The sequence below is a fragment of the Oncorhynchus tshawytscha genome, unplaced genomic scaffold (assembly GCF_018296145.1).
Source record: "Oncorhynchus tshawytscha isolate Ot180627B unplaced genomic scaffold, Otsh_v2.0 Un_contig_8409_pilon_pilon, whole genome shotgun sequence".
Classification (NCBI taxonomy): Eukaryota; Metazoa; Chordata; class Actinopteri; order Salmoniformes; family Salmonidae; genus Oncorhynchus; species Oncorhynchus tshawytscha.
Genome location: NW_024608481.1, coordinates 24,372 through 49,010, shown reverse-complemented (window position 1 = coordinate 49,010; position 24,639 = coordinate 24,372). Strand labels below are relative to the sequence as shown.

The 24,639-nt window shown below is 45.3% G+C and overlaps 2 protein-coding genes across 3 annotated transcripts; both read left to right on the top strand.

The window, feature by feature from the left end:
- Positions 1 to 1,853: 1,853 nt before the first annotated feature.
- On the top strand, positions 1,854 to 24,032 carry LOC121838778 (transient receptor potential cation channel subfamily M member 1-like). Its single transcript, XM_042313275.1, has 8 exons — positions 1,854 to 2,008; positions 7,084 to 7,160; positions 10,631 to 10,832; positions 14,738 to 14,951; positions 15,778 to 15,902; positions 16,020 to 16,191; positions 18,124 to 18,298; positions 23,557 to 24,032. Exons 3-8 carry the CDS (start codon positions 10,734 to 10,736, stop codon positions 23,720 to 23,722), a joined length of 951 nt encoding a protein of 316 aa, XP_042169209.1. The 5' UTR covers positions 1,854 to 2,008; positions 7,084 to 7,160; positions 10,631 to 10,733; the 3' UTR covers positions 23,723 to 24,032.
- On the top strand, positions 7,866 to 10,624 carry LOC121843561 (soluble scavenger receptor cysteine-rich domain-containing protein SSC5D-like). 2 transcript variants are annotated; one of them, XM_042313273.1, is made up of 3 exons: positions 7,866 to 9,060; positions 9,124 to 9,604; positions 9,697 to 10,624. In XM_042313273.1, the coding sequence occupies exons 1-3, from the start codon at positions 7,923 to 7,925 to the stop codon at positions 9,953 to 9,955; spliced, it is 1,878 nt and encodes a 625-aa protein (XP_042169207.1). In that variant the 5' UTR covers positions 7,866 to 7,922; the 3' UTR covers positions 9,956 to 10,624. The 2 variants fall into 2 exon arrangements, with proteins under 2 accessions (XP_042169207.1, XP_042169206.1); XM_042313272.1 differs by having other exon boundaries at positions 9,660 to 10,624.
- Positions 24,033 to 24,639: the final 607 nt, after the last annotated feature.

Sequence of the window (24,639 nt, the reverse complement as noted above, 5' to 3'; positions counted from 1 at the left end):
CGCCAGTTTACCCTGGGTGCACCGGCTGGTATGAAAGACACTGGTTTTATTTACCACGTTTGATCAGTCTTTTTAAAACAAGATATTTTCAACCTTGTTTCTGTCACAAACTCAAAACATGCACACCGTTCCTTGTTAAATTCATTGTTTGGTGACCAAAAGTTTAAGTGAGTTAGAAGCAACATTTTCTCTTCAGTTGAAGTCCATGTTCTCTTTAGATTTTTTTTCTAATTGCTAAAGACAAGCCAGGGTAAAAATGAATGTCCTCTGAACGAAAGTGGTTTCCTGTCTGATTGGTTTGTCTCTCTGTTTCACCATGACAACAGTCTCATCCAGACATCCTCTGGTTGGACCATATCAAAGAAGGTCCTTCGAAAGTTCAACTGTAACGAAGCTGCTAATAGGAAAATAAATGTTTCATTACAATGTTACAATCATCAATATGGGCAAATAGTGCTCTGTCATTCTTCAACAAAACCCCTTTCAACAACATCCATCCTGTGCCCAATTCTCTCAATTATGCAAATAGAGTTCAATCAGAGCAGCAGGGGGTTGACACATATTCTACGATAAAACATTACTTTTGTTCCACTACTTTTTAAATATGTTTTTTCTTCTTCTGGTTATTATAACTTCCTCTTTCTTTCTTCTTCTGGTTATTATAACTTCCTCTTTCTTTCTTCTGCTTTTTCAACAACCAGGAGAGAGAGTTAGAGAGGAGAACGTTCTCTAGCAGAGTTTGAGTTAGAGAGATTAGTGAGGAGAGAGAGTTAGAGAGGAGAACGTTCTCTAGCAGAGTTTGAGTTAGAGAGATTAGTGAGGAGAGAGAGTTAGAGAGGAGAACGTTCTCTAGCAGAGTTTGAGTTAGAGAGATTAGTGAGGAGAGAGAGTTAGAGAGGAGAACGTTCTCTAGCAGAGTTTGAGTTAGAGAGAATAGTGAGGAGAGAGAGTTAGAGAGGAGAACGTTCTCTAGCAGAGTTTGAGTTAGAGAGATTAGTGAGGAGAGAGAGTTAGAGAGATTAGTGAGGAGAGAGAGTTAGAGAGGAGAACGTTCTCTAGCAGAGTTTGAGTTAGAGAGAATAGTGAGGAGAGAGAGTTAGAGAGGAGAACGTTCTCTAGCAGAGTTTGAGTTAGAGAGATTAGTGAGGAGAGAGAGTTAGAGAGAATAGTGAGGAGAGAGAGTTAGAGAGATTAGTGAGGAGAGAGGGGGTGGGGGGGTTGGTTCTTTCTGGTTCTCGTTCCAGCCCGGGATGAAAATGCCCTGTGTGCAAGGAGGGGAGCAGGGACTGATATGGGTCATGAGACTCTCAAAAGGATTACCTTGAACTGAAGTCATGAGACCAAGGCTTGAACAAAGAGCCGGCTCACATGCTCATCATATGAGCCCCGCTTCATAAAGTCATGTCGTTTCATATCTGCTGGGCTTCAGTGGGTTAGGAGGAGAGTTTGAGTTAGAGAGATTAGTGAGGAGAGAGAGTTAGAGAGGAGAACGTTCTCTAGCAGAGTTTGAGTTAGAGAGATTAGTGAGGAGAGAGAGTTAGAGAGGAGAACGTTCTCTAGGTGAGAGCAGCCAGAGAGCTGGAGCTAGGGCTGGGCTGGTGTGAAGTTTCTTCAGAGTTCTTAGAGTTATTGAGAGTTCTTAGATTTATTGAGAGTTCTTGAGTTCTAAGAGAGTTCTTGAGTTCTTAGAGAGTTCTTGAGTTCTTATAGAGTTCTTGAGTTCTAAGAGAGTTCTTGAGTTCTAAGAGAGTTCTTGAGTTCTAAGAGAGTTCTTGAGTTCTAAGAGAGTTCTTGAGTTCTTAGAGAGTTCTTGAGTTCTAAGAGAGTTCTTGAGTTCTTAGAGAGTTCTTGAGTTCTTAGAGAGTTCTTGAGTTCTAAGAGAGTTCTTGAGTTCTAAGAGAGTTCTTGAGTTTTAAGAGAGTTCTTGAGTTCTTCTTTACTAGTAGTTGGGTGTTGAGTTACTCTTGTGCTCCTCTTGAAGTTTCAACTGGTTGCTCTTCAACTCAGGGTAAGTGGTTCTTCATTTTTTCTGATGTATCGAGGAAACTCTATCTTCTTTGGTGTAGAAACGTGTTATAGTCAACTTGTTCATTTCTTATTGGCAGGGGATTCATTTGAGGTGCAATAGAGAGGAGTTGAGTTATGTTCCACCAACTTAGGTTGGGAGACAACATACAGAGGGAAATGGAATAGAAATCTGAGGAAATTATCATTTAAAAAAACATTTAAAATAGCAATTTAGAGACAGTTCCATCGACGAACAAATAACCTCTATGTTAACCTCTATAACCACAGGTTCCCCGGTAGGCTGTCATTGCAGGGTAGCCTAGTGGATAAATAACCTCTATGTTAACCTCTATAACCACAGGTTCCCCGGTAGGCTGTCATTGCAGGGTAGCCTAGTGGATAAATAACCTCTATGTTAACCTCTATAACCACATGTTCCCCGGTAGGCTGTCATTGCAGGGTAGCCTAGTGGATAAATAACCTCTATGTTAACCTCTATAACCACAGGTTCCCCGGTAGGCTGTCATTGCAGGGTAGCCTAGTGGATAAATAACCTCTATGTTAACCTCTATAACCACAGGTTCCCCGGTAGGCTGTCATTGCAGGGTAGCCTAGTGGATAAATAACCTCTATGTTAACCTCTATAACCACAGGTTCCCCGGTAGGCTGTCATTGCAGGGTAGCCTAGTGGATAAATAACCTCTATGTTAACCTCTATAACCACAGGTTCCCCGGTATGCTGAGGGAATTGTAAATGAGGATTTCTTCCGAACTGACTGGCCTCGTTACAGAAAGGTTAAATACCAAAAAACCTCTATGTTACTTCGTCGCCAAAACAACTCCACACGAGGAATAGATCTCTGAACAAAATGCTTATTTCAGAAGCACCCTGATTTTAAAAGTTCAGCATTGAATTGTTATAAAAAGTAAATTAGTTTCAAATCTGTGGTCAATCTAAAACTTTAGTCAATCTGTGGTCAATCTAAAACTTTAGTCAATCTGTGGTCAATCTAAAACTTTAGTCAATCTGTGGTCAATCTATGTCATCTGTAGTGTACTCTATAGTGTGTAGGGTGTTAGGAGTTAGGTGTTAGGAGTTAGGAGTTAGGAGTTAGTTGTTAGGAGTTAGGTGTTAGGAGTTAGGTGTTAGGAGTTAGGAGTTAGGTGTTAGGAATTAGGAGTTAGGAGTTAGGTGTTAGGAGTTAGTTAGGAGTTAGGTGTTAGGAGTTAGGTGTTAGGAGTTAGGTTAGGAGTTAGGAGTTAGGTGTTAGGAGTTAGGAGTTAGGAGTTAGGTGTTAGGTGGTAGGAGTTAGGAGTTAGGTGTTAGGAATTAGGAGTTAGGTGTTAGGTGTTAGGAGTTAGGAGTTAGGTGTTAGGAGTTAGGTGTTAGGAGTTAGGTGTTAGGAGTTAGGAGTTAGGATAGCAGAGTTTTTGGCCAACTTCCTCTCTGGGCTCCCGAGTGGCGCAATGGTCTAAAGGCACTGTGTCTCAGTGCGAGAGTCATCAAAACAAACAGCTACAAACGGCCGTGATTGGGAGTCCCAGCGTCGTCCGGGTTTGGCCGGAGTAGGCCGTCATTATAAATAAGAATTTGTTCTTAACTGACTTGCCAGAATTTACTGTCTTCTTTGTCCCTTTTCACCTTTCTTTCCCAGGAACTGATCTTGTTAGTTAGAGAATTTACTGTCTTCTTTGTCGCTTTTCACCTTTCTTTCCCAGGAACTGATCTTGTTAGTTACAGAATTTACTGTCTTCTTTGCCCTTTTTCACCTTTCTTTACCAGGAACTGGTTGAAACTAGATTTTAAACAAATTGATTCCGCTCTGAGTGGTAATATGTTGTTTATGAATTAGACTGTTTACCAGGATGATATTAATGAGTTGTAATATGTTGTTTATGAATTAGACTGTTTACCAGGTTGATAATAATGAGTGGTAATATGTTGTTTATGAATTAGACTGTTTACCAGGTTGATAATAATGAGTGGTAATATGTTGTTTATGAATTAGACTGTTTACCAGGTTGATAATAATGAGTGGTAATATGTTGTTTATGAATTAGACTGTTTACCAGGATGATATTAATGAGCTGTGGAACGCTGTCCGGCTCCATTGAGTCGTTGACTAGATGAGTTTGATATTATCTGCAACTAAGAGGCCTATGTTAACCTCTATAACCACAGGTTCCCCGGTAGGGAACGGTAAGAGGCCTATGTTAACCTCTATAACCACAGGTTCCCCGGTAGGGAACGGTAAGAGGCCTATGTTAACCTCTATAACCACAGGTTCCCCGGTAGGGAACGGTAAGAGGCCTATGTTAACCTCTATAACCACAGGTCCCCCGGTAGGGAACGGTAAGAGGCCTATGTTAACCTCTATAACCACAGGTTCCCCGGTTCTATGTTTACTATTTAAATATATATATAAATACTAACTATGTGTGAGGTTAGTTACCATTTCAGGAACTATAAAGGCTAACTATGTTAAGGTTCCCCGGTAGGGAACGGTAAGGCCTATGTTAACTATGTTACCATTTCCGGTAGGGAACTATAAGAGGCCTATGTTAACCTCTATAACCACAGGTGTTCCCCGGTAGGGTTAGTTACCTATGTTAACCTCTATAACCACAGGTTCCCCAGGTAGGGAACGTAAGAGGCCTATGTTAACCTCTATAACCACAGGTCCCCCGGTAAATACTAACTATGTGTGAGGTTATGTTACCTTATAACCACAGGTCCCCAGTAGGGAACGGTAGGATAACCACAGCTATTTAAATATATATATAAATACTAACTATGTGTGAGGTTAGTTACCATTTCAGGAGCTGTAAATACTAACTATGTGTGAGGTTAGTTACCATTTCAGGAGCTATAAATACTAACTATGTGTTATATGCAGTATAGACAATAATCCAAGATGTGCCCAGTCACTATTTGTTGGGACTTGGGTTTAATCCACCATTATCCAGAGTGAATGTATTTCCCAGAGTGCTCTGCGACAGACAGGACCCCCTGCCCCCTGGTTTCTGCTGTAGACTGACCTGTTAATCACTATGGCAAAACCACAACACAGAGTCATTAGGTTTATTTGGCGTCACATACACACGCATGAATGCATACAAGCACAAATTCACACACACACACACACACACACACACACACACACACACACACACACACACACACACACACACACACACACACACACACACACACACACACACACACACACACACACACACAGACAGACACACACACACACACACACACAGACACACACACACACACACACACACACACACACACACACACACACACACACACACACACACACACACACACACACACACACACACACACACACACACACACAGACCCACTCACACACACACACAGACCCACACTCACACAGACCCACACAGACCACACACACACACACACACACACACACACACACACACAGACCCACAGACCCACACACACACACACACACACACACACACACACACACACACACACACACGCACACACACACACACACACACACTGCCCTGTTCTTTGCTGGAGCGTTTAGGCAGGATTAGGTGACCAACGTTGTGGTTAAGAGGATTTGTTCCATCAAGAAATAAGAGTTTTTGTGCCTGAATGTTACAATAGAAAGCAGCATTCTACCAGTAATTAGCTAGACCCATAGACTCCTGTAGAAAGTAGTGCACTATGTAGGGAATAGGGCTCCTGTAGAAAGTAGTGCACTATGTAGGGAATAGGGCTCCTGTAGAAAGTAGTGCACTATGTAGGGAGTAGGGCTCCTGTAGAAAGTAGTGCACTATGTAGGGAATAGGGCTCCTGTAGAAGGTAGTGCACTATGTAGGGAATAGGGCTCCTGTAGAAAGTAGTGCACTATGTAGGGAATAGGGCTCCTGTAGAAAGTTGTGCACTATGTAGGGAATAGGGCTCCTGTAGAAAGTAGTGCACTATGTAGGGAATAGGACTCCTGTAAAAAGTAGTGCACTATATAGGGAGTAGGGCTCCTGTAGAAAGTAGTGCACTATATAGGGAATAGGACTCCTGTAGAAAGTAGTGCACTATATAGGGAATAGGGCTCCTGTAGAAAGTAGTGCACTATATAGGGAATAGGGCTCTGGTCTATAGTAGTACCACTATATAGGGAATAGGGCTCTGGTCTATAGTAGTACCACTATATAGGGAATAGGGCTCTGGTCTATAGTAGTATCACTATATAGGGAATAGGGCTCTGGTCTATAGTATTACCACTATATAGGGCTCTGGTCTATAGTAGTACCACTATATAGGGATCTGGTCTATAGTAGTACCACTATATAGGGATCTGGTCTGTAGTAGTACCACTTTATAGGGCTCTGGTCTATAGTAGTACCACTATATAGGGATCTGGTCTATAGTATTACCACTATATAGGGATCTGGTCTATAGTAGTACCACTATATAGGGATCTGATCTATAGTAGTACCACTATATAGGGAATAGGGCTCTGGTCTATAGTAGTGCCACTATATAGGGAATAGGGCTCTGGTCTATAGTAGTGTACTATATAGGGAATAGGGCTCTAGTCTATAGTAGTGCACTATATAGGGAATAGGACTCTGGTCTATAGTAGTACCACTATATAGGGAATAGGGCTCTGGTCTATAGTAGTACCACTATATAGGGAATAGGAAGCCACCTGTGACAGAGCCGCAGTGTGAAGGCAGGGAGAGACCAGGTGGTGCAGGGTATGGTCCATTGTTGGATCAGTAGAACTAACAGAACGTGTGTTGTGATAATATGGAACATCCACTTTCAATGTTTGGACAGAAAAACCACTGGTGTTGTTCTGCTGTCGTGCCATGACGCTCTTATCATCAGATTGGCTCCATAAACTGCAAATGAACAGAACATGAAATCTCAGACCTAACCTGTTGTTATTTTAATGTATCCAAGCTGTTTATTAAAGTATTTAATTATGCGGATGGATTCAATGGTAGTGCTTTTCTTTACGACTTAGTGTTTACCAGAGTGGAGTGATTCTGACGTCTAAACCACGAACCTCTCTCTTGCAGGCCCACAAAGCTTGGATTGAAAAGACGTTTCAGAAAAGAGAGTGTATCCAAATATTTCCCAGCAAAGAACCAAACAGGTACCAGTCATGCCCCTGTTCTCCCAGAACCCAACAGGTACCATTCATGCCCCTGTTCTCCCAGAACCCAACAGGTACCATTCATGCCCCTGTTCTCCCAGAACCCAACAGGTACCATTCATGCCCCTGTTCTCCCAGAACCCAACAGGTACCATTCATGCCCCTGTTCTCCCAGAACCCAACAGGTACCATTCATGCCCCTGTTCTCCCAGAACCCAACAGGTACCATTCATGCCCCTGTTCTCCCAGAACCCAACAGGTACCATTCATGCCCCTGTTCTCCCAGAACCCAACAGGTACCAGTCATGCCCCTGTTCTCCCAGAACCCAACAGGTACCATTCATGCCCCTGTTCTCCCAGAACCCAACAGGTACCAGTCATGCCCCTGTTCTCCCAGAACCCAACAGGTACCAGTCATGCCCCTGTTCTCCCAGAACCCAACAGGTACCATTCATGCCCCTGTTCTCCCAGAACCCAACAGGTACCAGAACCCAACAGGTCATGCCCCTGTTCTCCCAGAACCCAACAGGTACCATTCATGCCCCTGTTCTCCCAGAACCCAACAGGTACCATTCATGCCCCTGTTCTCCCAGAACCCAACAGGTACCATTCATGCCCCTGTTCTCCCAGAACCCAACAGGTACCATTCATGCCCCTGTTCTCCCAGAACCCAACAGGTACCATTCATGCCCCTGTCATCTCCCAGAACCCAACAGGTACCATTCATGCCCCTGTTCTCCCAGAACCCAACAGGTACCATTCATGCCCCTGTTCTCCCAGAACCCAACAGGTACCATTCATGCCCCTGTTCTCCCAGAACCCAACAGGTACCATTCATGCCCCTGTTCTCCCAGAACCCAACAGGTACCATTCATGCCCCTGTTCTCCCAGAACCCAACAGGTACCATTCATGCCCCTGTTCTCCCAGAACCCAACAGGTACCATTCATGCCCCTGTTCTCCCAGAACCAAACAGGTACCATTCATGCCCCTCTTTACCCAGAACCCAACAGGTACCATTCATGCCCCTGTTCTCCCAGAACCCAACAGGTACCATTCATGCCCCTGTTCTCCCAGAACCCAACAGGTACCATTCATGCCCCTGTTCTCCCAGAACCCAACAGGTACCAGTCATGCCCCTGTTCTCCCAGAACCCAACAGGTACCAGTCATGCCCCTGTTCTCCCAGAACCCAACAGGTACCAGTCATGCCCCTGTTCTCCCAGAACCCAACAGGTACCAGTCATGCCCCTGTTCTCCCAGAACCCAACAGGTACCATTCATGCCCCTGTTCTCCCAGAACCCAACAGGTACCATTCATGCCCCTGTTCTCCCAGAACCCAACAGGTACCATTCATGCCCCTGTTCTCCCAGAACCCAACAGGTACCAGTCATGCCCCTGTTCTCCCAGAACCCAACAGGTACCATTCATGCCCCTGTTCTCCCAGAACCCAACAGGTACCATTCATGCCCCTGTTCTCCCAGAACCCAACAGGTACCATTCATGCCCCTGTTCTCCCAGAACCCAACAGGTACCATTCATGCCCCTGTTCTCCCAGAACCCAACAGGTACCATTCATGCCCCTGTTCTCCCAGAACCCAACAGGTACCAGTCATGCCCCTGTTCTCCCAGAACCCAACAGGTACCAGTCATGCCCCTGTTCTCCCAGAACCCAACAGGTACCATTCATGCCCCTGTTCTCCCAGAACCCAACAGGTACCATTCATGCCCCTGTTCTCCCAGAACCCAACAGGTACCATTCATGCCCCTGTTCTCCCAGAACCCAACAGGTACCATTCATGCCCCTGTTCTCCCAGAACCCAACAGGTACCATTCATGCCCCTGTTCTCCCAGAACCCAACAGGTACCAGTCATGCCCCTGTTCTCCCAGAACCCAACAGGTACCATTCATGCCTCCCAGAACCCAACAGGTACCATTCATGCGTTCTCCCAGAACCCAACAGGTACCATTCATGCCCCTGTTCTCCCAGAACCAAACAGGTACCATTCATGCCCCTGTTCTCCCAGAACCCAACAGGTACCATTCATGCCCCTGTTCTCCCAGAACCAAACAGGTACCATTCATGCCCCTCTTCTCCCAGAACCAAACAGGTACCATTCATGCCCCTGTTCTCCCAGAACCCAACAGGTACCATTCATGCCCCTGTTCTCCCAGAACCAAACAGGTACCATTCATGCCCCTCTTTACCCAGAACCCAACAGGTACCATTCATGCCCCTGTTCTCACAGAACCAAACAGGTACCATTCATGCCCCTCTTCTCACAGAACCCAACAGGTACCATTCATGCCCCTCTTTACCCAGAACCCAACAGGTACCATTCATGCCCCTCTTTACCCAGAACCCAACAGGTACCATTCATGCCCCTCTTTACCCAGAACCCAACAGGTACCATTCATGCCCCTCTTTACCCAGAACCCAACAGGTACCATTCATCCCCTGCCCCAGGTCTTTCATGCCCCTTTCCCAGAACCCAACAGGTACCATTCACGCCCCTCTTTACCCAGAACCCAACAGGTACCATTCATGCCCCTCTTTACCCAGAACCCAACAGGTACCATTCACTCCACTCTTTACCCAGAACCCAACAGGTACCATTCACTCCACTCTTTACCCAGAACCCAACAGGTACCATTCACTCCACTCTTTACCCAGAACCCAACAGGTACCATTCACTCCACTCTTTACCCAGAACCCAACAGGTACCATTCACTCCACTCTTTACACCGATCCAATTTTCCTTGTTCCTCACTGTTCTCATATGCTTCCATGTTGAGCACCAGATCATTCGTTGGGGCAGAGAGAGAGAGAGAGAGAGAGAGAGAGAGAGAGAGAGAGGGCTTTCACTGACCCAGTTTTAATCAAATACATGTTTTTAGAGTGCTGTAGAATTTAGTGTACATCCCAAGTGGCATCCTATGCCCTATATAGGGCACTGTTATCAGTCCTGGTCAAACGTAGTGGTCAAACGTAGTGCACTACAAAGGGAACACGATGCTATTTGGGACGTAGACTTAATGAAATCTCCACTCGTAGCGAAACGCTCTCAGTAAAAATGGTATAAACAACCTGCCGTTACGTGGCCCAAATCCCTTATTAAGGCCCAAATCCTTTCACATGGTGGTGATTGTGGGGATTTAACGTGACCAAACCCCCCCTCAGATAGATCTACAGCAAACAGAGATGCAGCTGAAATTGGTCAGTACACAAACATGAACCGTAACAGCTGTCAGTAACATGGTGATGTAGCTTTATGCTACGTTGACGGAGCTACTACTAGTCATCTTTCATAGCTGTTTACACCATCAGTCTGTTCATGTTTCACATTCCATCACACTTCCGTTAACACTTTACAAACCAACATGTAGAAAGCATTATGAAGTGGTTATAATGCATTATAACACCAGCGATAAGCATTTATAACCCCTATGTCCTCCCTTTCTACCTCCAGGTGCAGTTGTGGTCAGGTAGTGAACCAGCATGTGGCCATCATCCCGGGGGCGACCACTAGGGCGGCGGAAGAGGCAGGTCAGATCGGTCAGGGGGCGGTGCCCATGGAACGCTGGTCCGTGCTTAAACACACACAGGCCACGCCCACAGACACATACGGCATCATGGAGTTCCAGGGAGGAGGACATGTCAACAAGGCCATGGTTAGACGCCATTTTATTTCCTTCACTCCTTTGAAGCATCCTTCATCTTATACATTCACTTCCTGATCCTTTTTCCTCTCCTCCTCAATCCTTCATTTATACATTCACTTCCTGACCCTTTTTCCTCTCCTCCTCAATCCTTCATTTATACATTCACTTCCTGATCCTTTTTCCTCTCCTCCTCAATCCTTCATTTATACATTCACTTCCTGACCCTTTTTCCTCTCCTCCTCAATCCTTCATTTATACATTCACTTCCTGACCCTTTTTCCTCTCCTCCTCAATCCTTCATTTATACATTCACTTCCTGACCCTTTTTCCTCTCCTCCTCAATCCTTCATTTATACATTCACTTCCTGACCCTTTTTCCTCTCCTCCTCAATCCTTCATTTATACATTCACTTCCTGACCCTTTTTCCTCTCCTCCTCAATCCTTCATTTATACATTCACTTCCTGACCCTTTTTCCTCTCCTCCTCAATCCTTCATTTATACATTCACTTCCTGACCCTTTTTCCTCTCCTCCTCAATCCTTCATTTATACATTCACTTCCTGACCCTTTTTCCTCTCCTCCTCAATCCTTCATTTATACATTCACTTCCTGACCCTTTTTCCTCTCCTCCTCAATCCTTCATTTATACATTCACTTCCTGACCCTTTTTCCTCTCCTCCTCAATCCTTCATTTATACATTCACTTCCTGACCCTTTTTCCTCTCCTCCTCAATCCTTCATTTATACATTCACTTCCTGACCCTTTTTTCCTGACCTCTCCTCCTCAATCCTTCATTTATACATTCACTTCCTGACCCTTTTTCCTCTCCTCCTCAATCCTTCATTTATACATTCACTTCCTGATCCTTTTTCCTCCTCCTCCTTCAATCCTTCATTTATACATTTATACACTTCCTGACCCTTTTTCCTCTCCTCCTCAATCCTTCATTTATACATTCACTTCCTGACCCTTTTTCCTCTCCTCCTCAATCCTTCATTTATACATTCACTTCCTGACCCTTTTTCCTCTCCTCCTCAATCCTTCATTTATACATTCACTTCCTGACCATTTTTTCCTCTCCTCCTCAATCCTTCATTTATACATTCACTTCCTGACCCTTTTTCCTCTCCTCCTCAATCCTTCATTTTTATATTCCTTCCTGATTCACTTCCTGAATCCTTCATTTTTTCCTTCTCTCCTCCTCCTCAATCCTTCATTTATACATTCACTTCCTGACCCTTTTTCCTCTCCTCCTCAATCCTTCATTTATACATTCACTTCCTGACCCTTTTTCCTCTCCTCCTCAATCCTTCAATCCTTCATTTATACATTCACTTCCTGACCCTTTTTCCTCTCCTCCTCAATCCTTCATTTATACATTCACTTCCTGACCTTTTTCCTCTCCTCCTCAATCCTTCATTTATACATTCACTTCCTGACCCTTTTTCCTCTCCTCCTCAATCCTTCATTTATACATTCACTTCCTGACCCTTTTTCCTCTCCTCCTCAATCCTTCATTTATACATTCACTTCCTGACCCTTTTTCCTCTCCTCCTCAATCCTTCATTTATACATTCACTTCCTGACCCTTTTTCCTCTCCTCCTCAATCCTTCATTTATACATTCACTTCCTGACCCTTTTTCCTCTCCTCCTCAATCCTTCATTTATACATTCACTTCCTGACCCTTTTTCCTCTCCTCCTCAATCCTTCATTTATACATTCACTTCCTGACCCTTTTTCCTCTCCTCCTCAATCCTTCATTTATACATTCACTTCCTGACCCTTTTTCCTCTCCTCCTCAATCCCTCATTCTCTCATCTCTCTCATCTCTCCTCAACGTAAACAATAGTTGAAATAGAATGTCCTCATAAACCATGAAGACATGAAGACATGAACCATGAAGACATGAAGACATGAAGACATGAACCATGAAGACATGAAGACATGAACCATGAAGACATGAAGACATGAAGACATGAACCATGAAGACATGAACCATGAAGACATGAACCATGAAGACATGAACCATGAAGACATGAAGACATGAAGACATGAACCATGAAGACATGAACCATGAAGACATGAAGACATGAACCATGAAGACATGAAGACATGAAGACATGAAGACATGAAGACATGAAAGACATGAACCATGAAGACATGAAGACATGAAGACATGAAGACATGAAGACATGAAGACATGAAGACATGAAGACATGAAGACATGAAGACATGAAGACATGAAGACATGAAGACATGAAGACATGAACCATGAAGACATGAACCATGAAGACATGAACCATGAAGACATGAAGACATGAAGACATGAACCATGAAGACATGAAGACATGAACCATGAAGACATGAAGACATGAAGAAGACATGAAGACATGAAGACATGAAGACATGAAGACATGAAGACATGAAGACATGAAGACATGAAGACATGAACCATGAACCGAAGACATGAAGACATGAACCATGAAGACATGAACCATGAAGACATGAAGACATGAAGACATGAAGACATGAAGACATGAAGACATGAACCATGAAGACATGAAGACATGAACCATGAAGACATGAAGACATGAACCATGAAGACATGAAGACATGAACCATGAAGACATGAAGACATGAACCATGAAGACATGAAGACATGAACCATGAAGACATGAAGACATGAACCATGAACCATGAAGACATGAAGACATGAAGACATGAACCATGAAGACATGAAGACATGAAGACATGAACCATGAAGACATGAAGACATGAACCATGAAGACATGAAGACATGAACCATGAAGACATGAACCATGAAGACATGAAGACATGAAGACATGAAGACATGAAGACATGAACCATGAAGACATGAGCCATGAAGACATGAAGACATGAAGACATGAACCATGAAGACATGAACCATGAAGACATGAAGACATGAACCATGAAGACATGAAGACATGAACCATGAAGACATGAACCATGAAGACATGAACCATGAAGACATGAACCATGAAGACATGAACCATGAAGACATGAACCATGAAGACATGAACCATGAAGACATGAACCATGAAGACATGAAGACATGAACCATGAAGACATGAAGACATGAACCATGAAGACATGAACCATGAAGACATGAAGACATGAAGACATGAACCATGAAGACATGAAGACATGAACCATGAAGACCATGAAGACATGAACCATGAAGACATGAACCATGAAGACATGAACCATGAAGACATGAAGACATGAAGACATGAAGACATGAACCATGAACCGTGAAGACATGAACCGTGAAGACATGAACCATGAAGACATGAAGACATGAACCATGAAGACATGAAGACATGAACGATGAAGACATGAACCATGAAGACATGAACCATGAAGACATGAAGACATGAACCATGAAGACATGAAGACATGAACCATGAAGACATGAAGACATGAACCATGAAGACATGAACCATGAAGACATGAAGACATGAACCATGAAGACATGAACCATGAAGACATGAACCATGAAGACATGAAGACATGAAGACATGAACCATGAAGACATGAACCATGAAGACATGAAGACATGAAGACATGAACCATGAAGGCATGAAGACATGAACCATGAAGACATGAACCATGAAGACATGAAGACATGAACCATGAAGACATGAACCATGAAGACATGAACCATGATGACATGAACCATGAAGACATGAAGACATGAAGACATGAACCATGAACCGTGAAGACATGAACCATGCTACCATCATCTTGTTCACTCTCTCCATCCATCTCTCCCCTACAGTACATCCATGTGGCGTTTGTATTAAACGTCTTCATCTCCTTTCTAATTTACTCCTCCTCCTCCTCTCTCCATCCATCTCTCCCCCTACAGTACATCCGTGTGGCGTACGATTCCAAGCCAGACAACATGCTCCACCTGATGGTGAAAGACTGGCAGCTGGAGCTCCCCACCCTGCTCATCTCTGTCCACGGGGGACTGCAGAACTTTGACTTGCAGCCCAAACTAAAACAGGTGTTTGGAAAGGGTCTGATCCAGGCTGCGGTCACCACCGGAGCCTGGATACTCACTGGTGGAGTCAGCACTGGTACGTACTGTAGTTTGCTAACGACGTGCTACATTCACTGACATGGTCACTGAGGTATCTAGCAAAACAACGGTAACGTAGGCAAGTCCCTAAATCTTGAGTCCGAGTCGAGTACCAAGTCCCTAGTGTTCAAGTCTGAGTCCGAGTCGAGTACCAAGTCCCTAGTGTTCAAGTCTCAGTCCGAGTCGAGTACCAAGTCCCTAGTGTTCAAGTCTGAGTCCGAGTCGAGTACCAAGTCCCTAGTGTTCAAGTCTGAGTCCGAGTCGAGTACCAAGTCCCTAGTGTTCAAGTCTGAGTCCAGTCGAGTACCAAGTCCCTAGTGTTCAAGTCTGAGTCCGAGTCGAGTACCAAGTCCCTAGTGTTCAAGTCTGAGTCTGAGTCAAGTCCCTAATGTTCAAGTCTGAGTCCGAGTCGAGTACCAAGTCCCTAGTGTTCAAGTTTGAGTCCAAGTCGAGTACCAAGTCCCTAGTGTTCAAGTCCGAGTCCGAGTAGAGTACCAAGTCCCTAGTGTTCAAGTCTGAGTCTGAGTCAAGTCCCTAATGTTCAAGTCTGAGTCCGAGTCGAGTACCAAGTCCCTAGTGTTCAAGTCTGAGTCTGAGTCAAGTCCCTAATGTTCAAGTCTGAGTCCGAGTCGAGTACCAAGTCCCTAGTGTTCAAGTCTGAGTCCGAGTCGAGTACCAAATACCCTAGTGTTCAAGTCTGAGTCCGAGTCGAGTACCAAGTCTCTAGTGTTCAAGTCTTAGTCCAAGTCCAAATCCATTCTACTCATGTCTGAACGGAGTCCACGTCTCTTCTTAGTGCTGAACGGGCTCCATGTGTATCCTAGGGGTGATCCGGCATGTAGGAGATGCGTTGAAGGACCACTCCTCAAAGTCCAGGGGAAAAGTATGTGCCATCGGGATCGCTCCATGGGGCATCGTGGAGAACAAGGAGGATCTGATAGGAAGAGATGTAAGTCACAGATAACTGCAACTTGGGAACTTGTTTGGATGTGATTTTCTATTTAAATTCAACTCAATTCTCAACTCCTCAACTCAACTCCACGTTAACATGATGTCTTCCGCCCAGGTGACACGTCCGTACCAGGCCATGTCCAACCCCATGTCCAAGCTGTCTGTCCTCAACAACAGCCACTCCCACTTCATCCTAGCAGATAACGGGACCCAGGGAAAGTACGGCGCAGAGGTCCGTCTTCGCCGTCAGCTGGAGAAACACATCTCCCTGCAGAAGATCAACACACGTAAGTCTGACAGATTGGTGGTGGTGGGGGGGTTGTCTGTGTGACACCAGGCAGTGTAAGCCCGTTGAGCTAAAGACCAAGGCATTAGCAGAGGGAGCTAACTAACAACAAGTCTTCGGGTCTCAGACCAGAACTTCATATTTACCATGAATAATCTAATGTTAATGCTAATGTTGGAACTATACACCGTGTTAGTGTCTTAGATACAACGTACCCTTGTGTTTTATTTTTAATTTTATTTTATCTTTATTTAACTAGGCAAGTCAGTTAAGAACAAATTCTTATTTTCAATGACGGCCTAGGAACAGTGGGTTAACTGCCTGTTCAGCGGCAGAACGACAGATTTGTACCTTGTCAGCTCGGGGGTTTGAACTTGCAACCTTCCGGTTACTAGTCCACTGCTCTAACCACTAGGCTACCCTGCATAGTCCAGGCTTCTTTAGGTGTGTTGATCAGAGACAGCCTGTCCTGCTCCGGTGAGTAGCTGATCTATGTGACCTGTGGGTTTCCCTTTGTCATCCTATGCCTGGAGATCATGATAAGGCAGGGACAACAAAGGGATGCTCAGCTGTCACCTCTGACTTCAACTACCCTGACATTAATACTGTGTCTGAGGCCTATGAGGACCACGTTCTGACTACAGGCAGCACCGCTGAGGACCATATACTGACTACAGGCAGCACCGCTGAGGACCATATACTGACTACAGGCAGCACCGCTGTGTCTGAGGACCACATACTGACTACAGGCAGCACCGCTGTGTCTGAGGACCACATGCTGACTACAGGCAGCACCGCTGAGGACCACATACTGACTACAGGCAGCACCGCTGAGGACCACATACTGACTACAGGCAGCACCGCTGAGGACCACATACTGACTACAGGCAGCACCACTGAGGACCACATGCTGACTACAGGCAGCACCGCTGTGTCTGAGGACCACATGCTGGCTACAGGCAGCACCGCTGAGGACCACATGCTGACTACAGGCAGCACCGCTGTGTCTGAGGACCACAAACTGACTACAGGCAGCACCGCTGTGTCTGAGGACCACATGCTGACTACAGGCAGCACCGCTGTGTCTGAGGACCACATACTGACTACAGGCAGCACCGCTGAGGACCACATACTGACTACAGGCAGCACCGCTGTGTCTGAGGACCACATGCTGGCTACAGGCAGCAACGCTGAGGACCACATGCTGACTACAGGCAGCACCGCTGAGGACCACATGCTGGCTATAGGCAGCACCGCTGAGGACCACATGCTGACTACAGGCAGCACTGCTGAGGACCACATGCTGACTACAGGCAGCACCGGTGAGGACCACATGCTGGCTACAGGCAGCACCGCTGAGGACCACATGCTGACTACAGGCAGCACCGCTGAGGACCACATACTGACTACAGGCAGCACCGCTGTGTCTGAGGACCGCATACTGGCTACAGGCAGCACCGCTGAGGACCACATGCTGGCTACAGTCAGCACCGCTGTGTCTGAGGACCACATACTGGCTACAGGCAGCACCGCTGAGGACCACATACTGACTACAGGCAGCACCACTGAGGACCACATGCTGACTACAGGCAGCACCGCTGAGGACCACATGCTGACTACAGGCAGCACCGCTGTGTCTGAGGACCACATACTGACTACAGGCAGCACCGCTGAGGACCACATCTGTCTGTCTCTGCTAGGCTAGGTGTCAGGGGGTCATGTTGTTGTGTCTGTCTCTGCCAGGCTAGGTGTCAGGGGGTCATGTTGTTGTGTCTGTCTCTGCCAGGTCAGGGTCAGGGGGTCATGTTGTTGTGTGTGTCTCTGCCAGGTCAGGGGTCATGTTGTTGTGTCTGCCTCTGCCTGGTCAGGGGTCATGTTGTTTTGTCTGCCTCTGCCAGGTCAGGGGTCATGTTGTTGTGTCTGCCTCTGCCAGGTCTGGGTCAGGGGGTGCCTCTGGTCTGTCTGATCCTGGAGGGGGGTCCCAACGTCATCTCCATAGTCCTGGAGAGCCTGAGGGAGGACCCCCCTGTCCCGGTGGTGGTCTGTGACGGCAGTGGACGGGCCTCTGACATCATCTCCTTCGCACACAGATACTCTGAGGACGACGGGTGAGAAACAGACCTGGGTCACATACATGCAAAAAAATATATATGCTTAAAAACATATCAAATATATGTCAAATATATGTCAGACACATGTCAAATTCATGTTAGAGACAGTATATGGGACGTTGGATGAAAAACAGAACAGGGAACAGGGCTGTGATCTGATGTCCACACTAGCAGAAACAGAACTAGAGCAGGGCTGTGATCTAATGTTCACACTAGCAGAAACAGTACTAGAGCAGGGCTGTGATCTAATGTCCACACTAGCAGAAACAGTACTAGAACAGGGCTGTGATCTGATGTCCACACTAGCAGAAACAGTACTAGAACAGGGCTGTGATCTGATGTCCACACTAGCAGAAACAGAACTAGAGCAGGGCTGTGATCTAATGTCCACACTAGCAGAAACAGAACTAGAGCAGGGCTGTGATCTAATGTCCACAATAGCAGAAACAGAACTAGAACAGGGCTGTGATCTAATGTCCACAGAAACAGAACTAGAACAGAAACAGCAGAAACAGAACTAGAACAGCAGGGCTGTGATCTAATGTCCACACAGCAGAAACAGAACTAGCAGAAACAGAACTAGAACAGGGCTGTGATCTAATGTCCACACTAGCAGAAACAGAACTAGAGCAGGGCTGTGATCTAATGTCCACACTAGCAGAAACAGAACTAGAACAGGGCTGTGATCTAATGTCCACACTAGCAGAAACAGAACTAGAGCAGGGCTGTGATCTAATGTCCACACTAGCAGAAACAGAACTAGAGCAGGGCTGTGATCTAATGTCCACACTAGCAGAAACAGAACTAGAACAGGGCTGTGATCTAATGTCCACACTAGCAGAAACAGAACTAGAACAGGGCTGTGATCTAATGTCCACACTAGCAGAAACAGAACTAGAACAGGGCTGTGATCTAATGTCCACACTAGCAGAAACAGAACTAGAGCAGGGCTGTGATCTAATGTCCACACTAGCAGAAACAGAACTAGAGCAGGGCTGTGATCTAATGTCCACACTAGCAGAAACAGAACTAGAACAGGGCTGTGATCTAATGTCCACACTAGCAGAAACAGAACTAGAACAGGGCTGTGATCTAATGTCCACACTAGCAGAAACAGTACTAGAATAGGGCTGTGTTCTAATGTCCACACTAGCAGAAACAGAACTAGAGCAGGGCTGTGATCTAATGTCCACACTAGCAGAAACAGAACTAGAACAGGGCTGTGATCTAATTTCCACACTAGCAGAAACAGAACTAGAACAGGGCTGTGATCTAATGTCCACACTAGCAGAAACAGAACTAGAACAGGGCTGTGATCTAATGTCCACACTGAAACAGAACTAGAACAGGGCACACTAGCAGAAACAGAACTAGAGCAGAGCAGGGCTGTGATCTAATGTCCACACTAGCAGAAACAGTACTAGAACAGGGCTGTGATCTAATGTCCACACTAGCAGAAACAGAACTAGAACAGGGCTGTGATCTAATGTCCACACTAGCAGAAACAGAACTAGAGCAGGGCTGTGATCTAATGTCCACACTAGCAGAAACAGTACTAGAACAGGGCTGTAATCTAATGTCCACACTAGCAGAAACAGAACTAGAGCAGGGCTGTGATCTAATGTCCACACTAGCAGAAACAGAACTAGAACAGGGCTGTGATCTAATGTCCACACTAGCAGAAACAGAACTAGAACAGGGCTGTGATCTAATGTCCACACTAGCAGAAACAGAACTAGAGCAGGGCTGTGATCTAATGTCCACACTAGCAGAAACAGAACTAGAACAGGGCTGTGATCTAATGTCCACACTAGCAGAAACAGAACTAGAACAGGGCTGTGATCTAATGTCCACACTAGCAGAAACAGAACTAGAACAGGGCTGTGATCTAATGTCCACACTAGCAGAAACAGAACTAGAACAGGGCTGTGATCTAATGTCCACACTAGCAGAAACAGAACTAGAACAGGGCTGTGATCTAATGTCCACACTAGCAGAAACAGAACTAGAGCAGGGCTGTGATCTGATGTCCACACTAGCAGAAACAGAACTAGAGCAGGGCTGTGATCTAATGTCCACACTAGCAGAAACAGAACTAGAGCAGGGCTGTGATCTAATGTCCACAATAGCAGAAACAGAACTAGAACAGGGCTGTGATCTAATGTCCACACTAGCAGAAACAGAACTAGAACAGGGCTGTGATCTAATGTCCACACTAGCAGAAACAGAACTAGAGCAGGGCTGTGATCTAATGTCCACACTAGCAGAAACAGAACTAGAACAGGGCTGTGATCTAATGTCCACACTAGCAGAAACAGAACTAGAACAGGGCTGTGATCTAATGTCCACACTAGCAGAAACAGAACTAGAACAGGGCTGTGATCTAATGTCCACACTAGCAGAAACAGAACTAGAACAGGGCTGTGATCTAATGTCCACACTAGCAGAAACAGAACTAGAGCAGGCCTGTGATCTAATGTCCACACTAGCAGAAACAGAACTAGAACAGGGCTGTGATCTAATGTCCACACTAGCAGAAACAGAACTACACCAGGGCTGTGATCTAATGTCCACACTAGCAGAAACAGAACTAGAGCAGGGCTGTGATCTAATGTCCACACTAGCAGAAACAGAACTAGAACAGTGCTGTGATCTAATGTCCACACTAGCAGAAACAGAACTAGAACAGGGCTGTGATCTAATGTCCACACTAGCAGAAACAGAACTAGAGCAGGGCTGTGATCTAATGTCCACACTAGCAGAAACAGAACTAGAACAGGGCTGTGATCTAATGTCCACACTAGCAGAAACAGAACTAGAGCAGGGCTGTGATCTAATGTCCACACTAGCAGAAACAGAACTAGAGCAGGGCTGTGATCTAATGTCCACACTAGCAGAAACAGAACTAGAACAGGGCTGTGATCTAATGTCCACACTAGCAGAAACAGAACTAGAACAGGGCTGTGATCTAATGTCCACACTAGCAGAAACAGAACTAGAACAGGGCTGTGATCTAATGTCCACACTAGCAGAAACAGAACTAGAGCAGGGCTGTGATCTAATGTCCACACTAGCAGAAACAGAACTAGAGCAGGGCTGTGATCTAATGTCCACACTAGCAGAAACAGAACTAGAACAGGGCTGTGATCTAATGTCCACACTAGCAGAAACAGAACTAGAACAGGGCTGTGATCTAATGTCCACACTAGCAGAAACAGAACTAGAACAGGGCTGTGATCTAATGTCCACACTAGCAGAAACAGAACTAGAGCAGGGCTGTGATCTAATGTCCACACTAGCAGAAACAGAACTAGAACAGGGCTGTGATCTAATGTCCACACTAGCAGAAACAGTACTAGAGCAGGGCTGTGATCTAATGTCCACACTAGCAGAAACAGAACTAGAACAGGGCTGTGATCTAATGTCCACACTAGCAGAAACAGAACTAGAACAGGGCTGTGATCTAATGTCCACACTAGCAGAAACAGAACTAGAACAGGGCTGTGATCTAATGTCCACACTAGCAGAAACAGAACTAGAACAGGGCTGTGATCTAATGTCCACACTAGCAGAAACAGAACTAGAACAGGGCTGGGATCTAATGTCCACACTAGCAGAAACAGAACTAGAACAGGGCTGTGTTCTGATTAATTTTCTCTTAACTGAGTTGAATAAAGTTTAATTAATTCAGTTAAATTAATTCATTAAGTTATTAAGTTAAATTAAGTTAAGTTAAATTAATTAAATAGTTAAATAAAGGTTAAATAAAAATATAATAAAATTGATTTAGTTACAATGGAACCAACTGAATAGTACTAAGAATGTAAACTCCAAACTGAAGCACATCGCAAATACTTTCAAATGGAATTTAACAGGAATAATCTTTTGAGCATTTTCTAAGCCTGAAGAGTAGACTATAGAGGTGGTCTGACCAGTCTCTCTGTCTCCCCTCAGCATGGTCAGTCTAAAGAGTAGACTGTAGAGGTGGTCTGACCAGTCTCTCTGTCTCCCCTCAGCTTGGTCAGTCTAAAGAGTAGACTGTAGAGGTGGTCTGACCAGTCTCTCTGTCTCTCCTCAGCTTGGTCAGTCTAAAGAGTAGACTGTAGAGGTGGTCTGACCAGTCTCTCTGTCTCTCCTCAGCTTGGTCAGTCTAAAGAGTAGACTGTAGAGGTGGTCTGACCAGTCTCTCTGTCTCCCTCAGCTTGGTCAGTCTAAAGAGTAGACTATAGAGGTGGTCTGACCAGTCTCTCTGTCTCTCCTCAGCTTGGTCAGTCTAAAGAGTAGACTGTAGAGGTGGTCTGACCAGTCTCTCTGTCTCCCCTCAGCTTGGTCAGTCTAAAGAGTAGACTGTAGAGGTGGTCTGACCAGTCTCTCTGTCTCTCCTCAGCTTGGTCAGTCTAAAGAGTAGACTGTAGAGGTGGTCTGACCAGTCTCTCTGTCTCCCCTCAGCTTGGTCAGTCTAAAGAGTAGACTGTAGAGGTGGTCTGACCAGTCTCTCTGTCTCTCCTCAGCTTGGTCAGTCTAAAGAGTAGACTGTAGAGGTGGTCTGACCAGTCTCTCTGTCTCTCCTCAGCTTGGTCAGTCTAAAGAGTAGACTGTAGAGGTGGTCTGACCAGTCTCTCTGTCTCCCCTCAGCTTGGTCAGTCTAAAGAGTAGACTGTAGAGGTGGTCTGACCAGTCTCTCTGTCTCCCCTCAGCTTGGTCAGTCTAAAGAGTAGACTGTAGAGGTGGTCTGACCAGTCTCTCTGTCTCCCCTCAGCTTGGTCAGTCTAAAGAGTAGACTGTAGAGTTGGTCTGACCAGTCTCTCTGTCTCCCTTCAGCTTGGTCAGTCTAAAGAGTAGACTGTAGAGGTGGTCTGACCAGTCTCTCTGTCTCCCCTCAGCTTGGTCAGTCTAAAGAGTAGACTGTAGAGGTGGTCTGACCAGTCTCTCTGTCTCCCCTCAGCTTGGTCAGTCTAAAGAGTAGACTGTAGAGGTGGTCTGACCAGTCTCTCTGTCTCCCCTCAGCTTGGTCAGTCTAAAGAGTAGACTGTAGAGGTGGTCTGACCAGTCTCTCTGTCTCCCCTCAGCTTGGTCAGTCTAAAGAGTAGACTGTAGAGGTGGTCTGACCAGTCTCTCTGTCTCCCCTCAGCTTGGTCAGTCTAAAGAGTAGACTGTAGAGGTGGTCTGACCAGTCTCTCTGTCTCCCTTCAGCTTGGTCAGTCTAAATAGTAGACTGTAGAGGTGGTTTGACTAGTCTCTCTGTCTCCCCTCAGCTTGGTCAGTGATAGCGTGAAGGACCAGCTCCTGGTCACCATCCAGAAGACGTTTAACTACAACCGCGGTCAGGCCCAGCAGATCTTCCTCATGGTGTTGGAATGTATGAAGAAACGATCTCTGGTGAGTAGGGAAGACATTATTATACAGGATATGTTCCCATAACTTATGACGCACGCAATGCAATTGGACAGGAATTCTAAGTGTTATGCTAATAATGCTAACGAATTCCTGTCCAATGCATTGCGTGCGTCATAAGTGACACTTTTAGTATTTAGACAATTTGGTCGTTAAAATGTTTTGTTTTTTTAAGCCTTACGTACATTTTAGAAAATCTTTTTTTACCACATAGTGTAAGTAAAAACCTAATGTATTCAAAATATATTCAAACATTAAAGATTATAATTTGTGATGAAAGTAAAGGGACATTTTAATAATTGTTTTATGTTCATTTGATTCTTCAATAAAACCTTCCCATTCATTTGTGTCATCCTGTATCGTCATTCATGTGTCACGTGTACAATCCTTTGACAAGTCACCATATCCATCATCATTGAAGACCTGAAACCATTCTACTTCATGAACCCTGCATCCCATAGTCAGATCGTCCCCATAAAATACAGTTGAACAGTATGTCCTCATAAACAACGATAACATGAACTACGACACCATCTTCACTGTCTCCCAGCTTCTTCAACTACATCACCATCATCCCTGTCTCACATCTTCATACTACATCACCATCATCCCCGTCTCACATCTTCATACTACATCACCATCATCCCCGTCTCACATCTTCATACTACATCACCATCATCCCCGTCTCACATCTTCATACTACATCACCATCATCCCCGTCTCACATCTTCAACTCTCACATCTTCACATCTTCACTACATCACCATCATCCCCATCATCCCTCACATCTTCATACTACATCACCATCATCCCTGTCTCACATCTTCATACTACATCACCATCATCCCTGTCTCACATGCTCAACTACATCACCATCATCCCTGTCTCACATCTTCAAACTACATCACCATCATCCCCGTCTCATATCTTCAACTACATCACCA

Coding starts and splice junctions, on each gene's coding strand:
- LOC121838778 (XM_042313275.1), top strand. CDS start 10,734: ATGGAACGCTGGTCCGTGCTTAAACACACACAGGCCACGCCCACAGAC. Junction 14,952..15,777: donor CACTGGTGGAGTCAGCACTG/GTACGTACTGTA, acceptor TGTGTATCCTAG/GGGTGATCCGGCATGTAGGA. Junction 15,903..16,019: donor AGGATCTGATAGGAAGAGAT/GTAAGTCACAGA, acceptor TCTTCCGCCCAG/GTGACACGTCCGTACCAGGC.
- LOC121843561 (XM_042313273.1), top strand. CDS start 7,923: ATGCCCCTGTTCTCCCAGAACCCAACAGGTACCATTCATGCCCCTGTT. Junction 9,061..9,123: donor GTTCTCCCAGAACCCAACAG/GTACCATTCATG, acceptor AGAACCCAACAG/GTACCATTCATGCCCCTGTT. Junction 9,605..9,696: donor CTTTACCCAGAACCCAACAG/GTACCATTCATC, acceptor AGAACCCAACAG/GTACCATTCATGCCCCTCTT.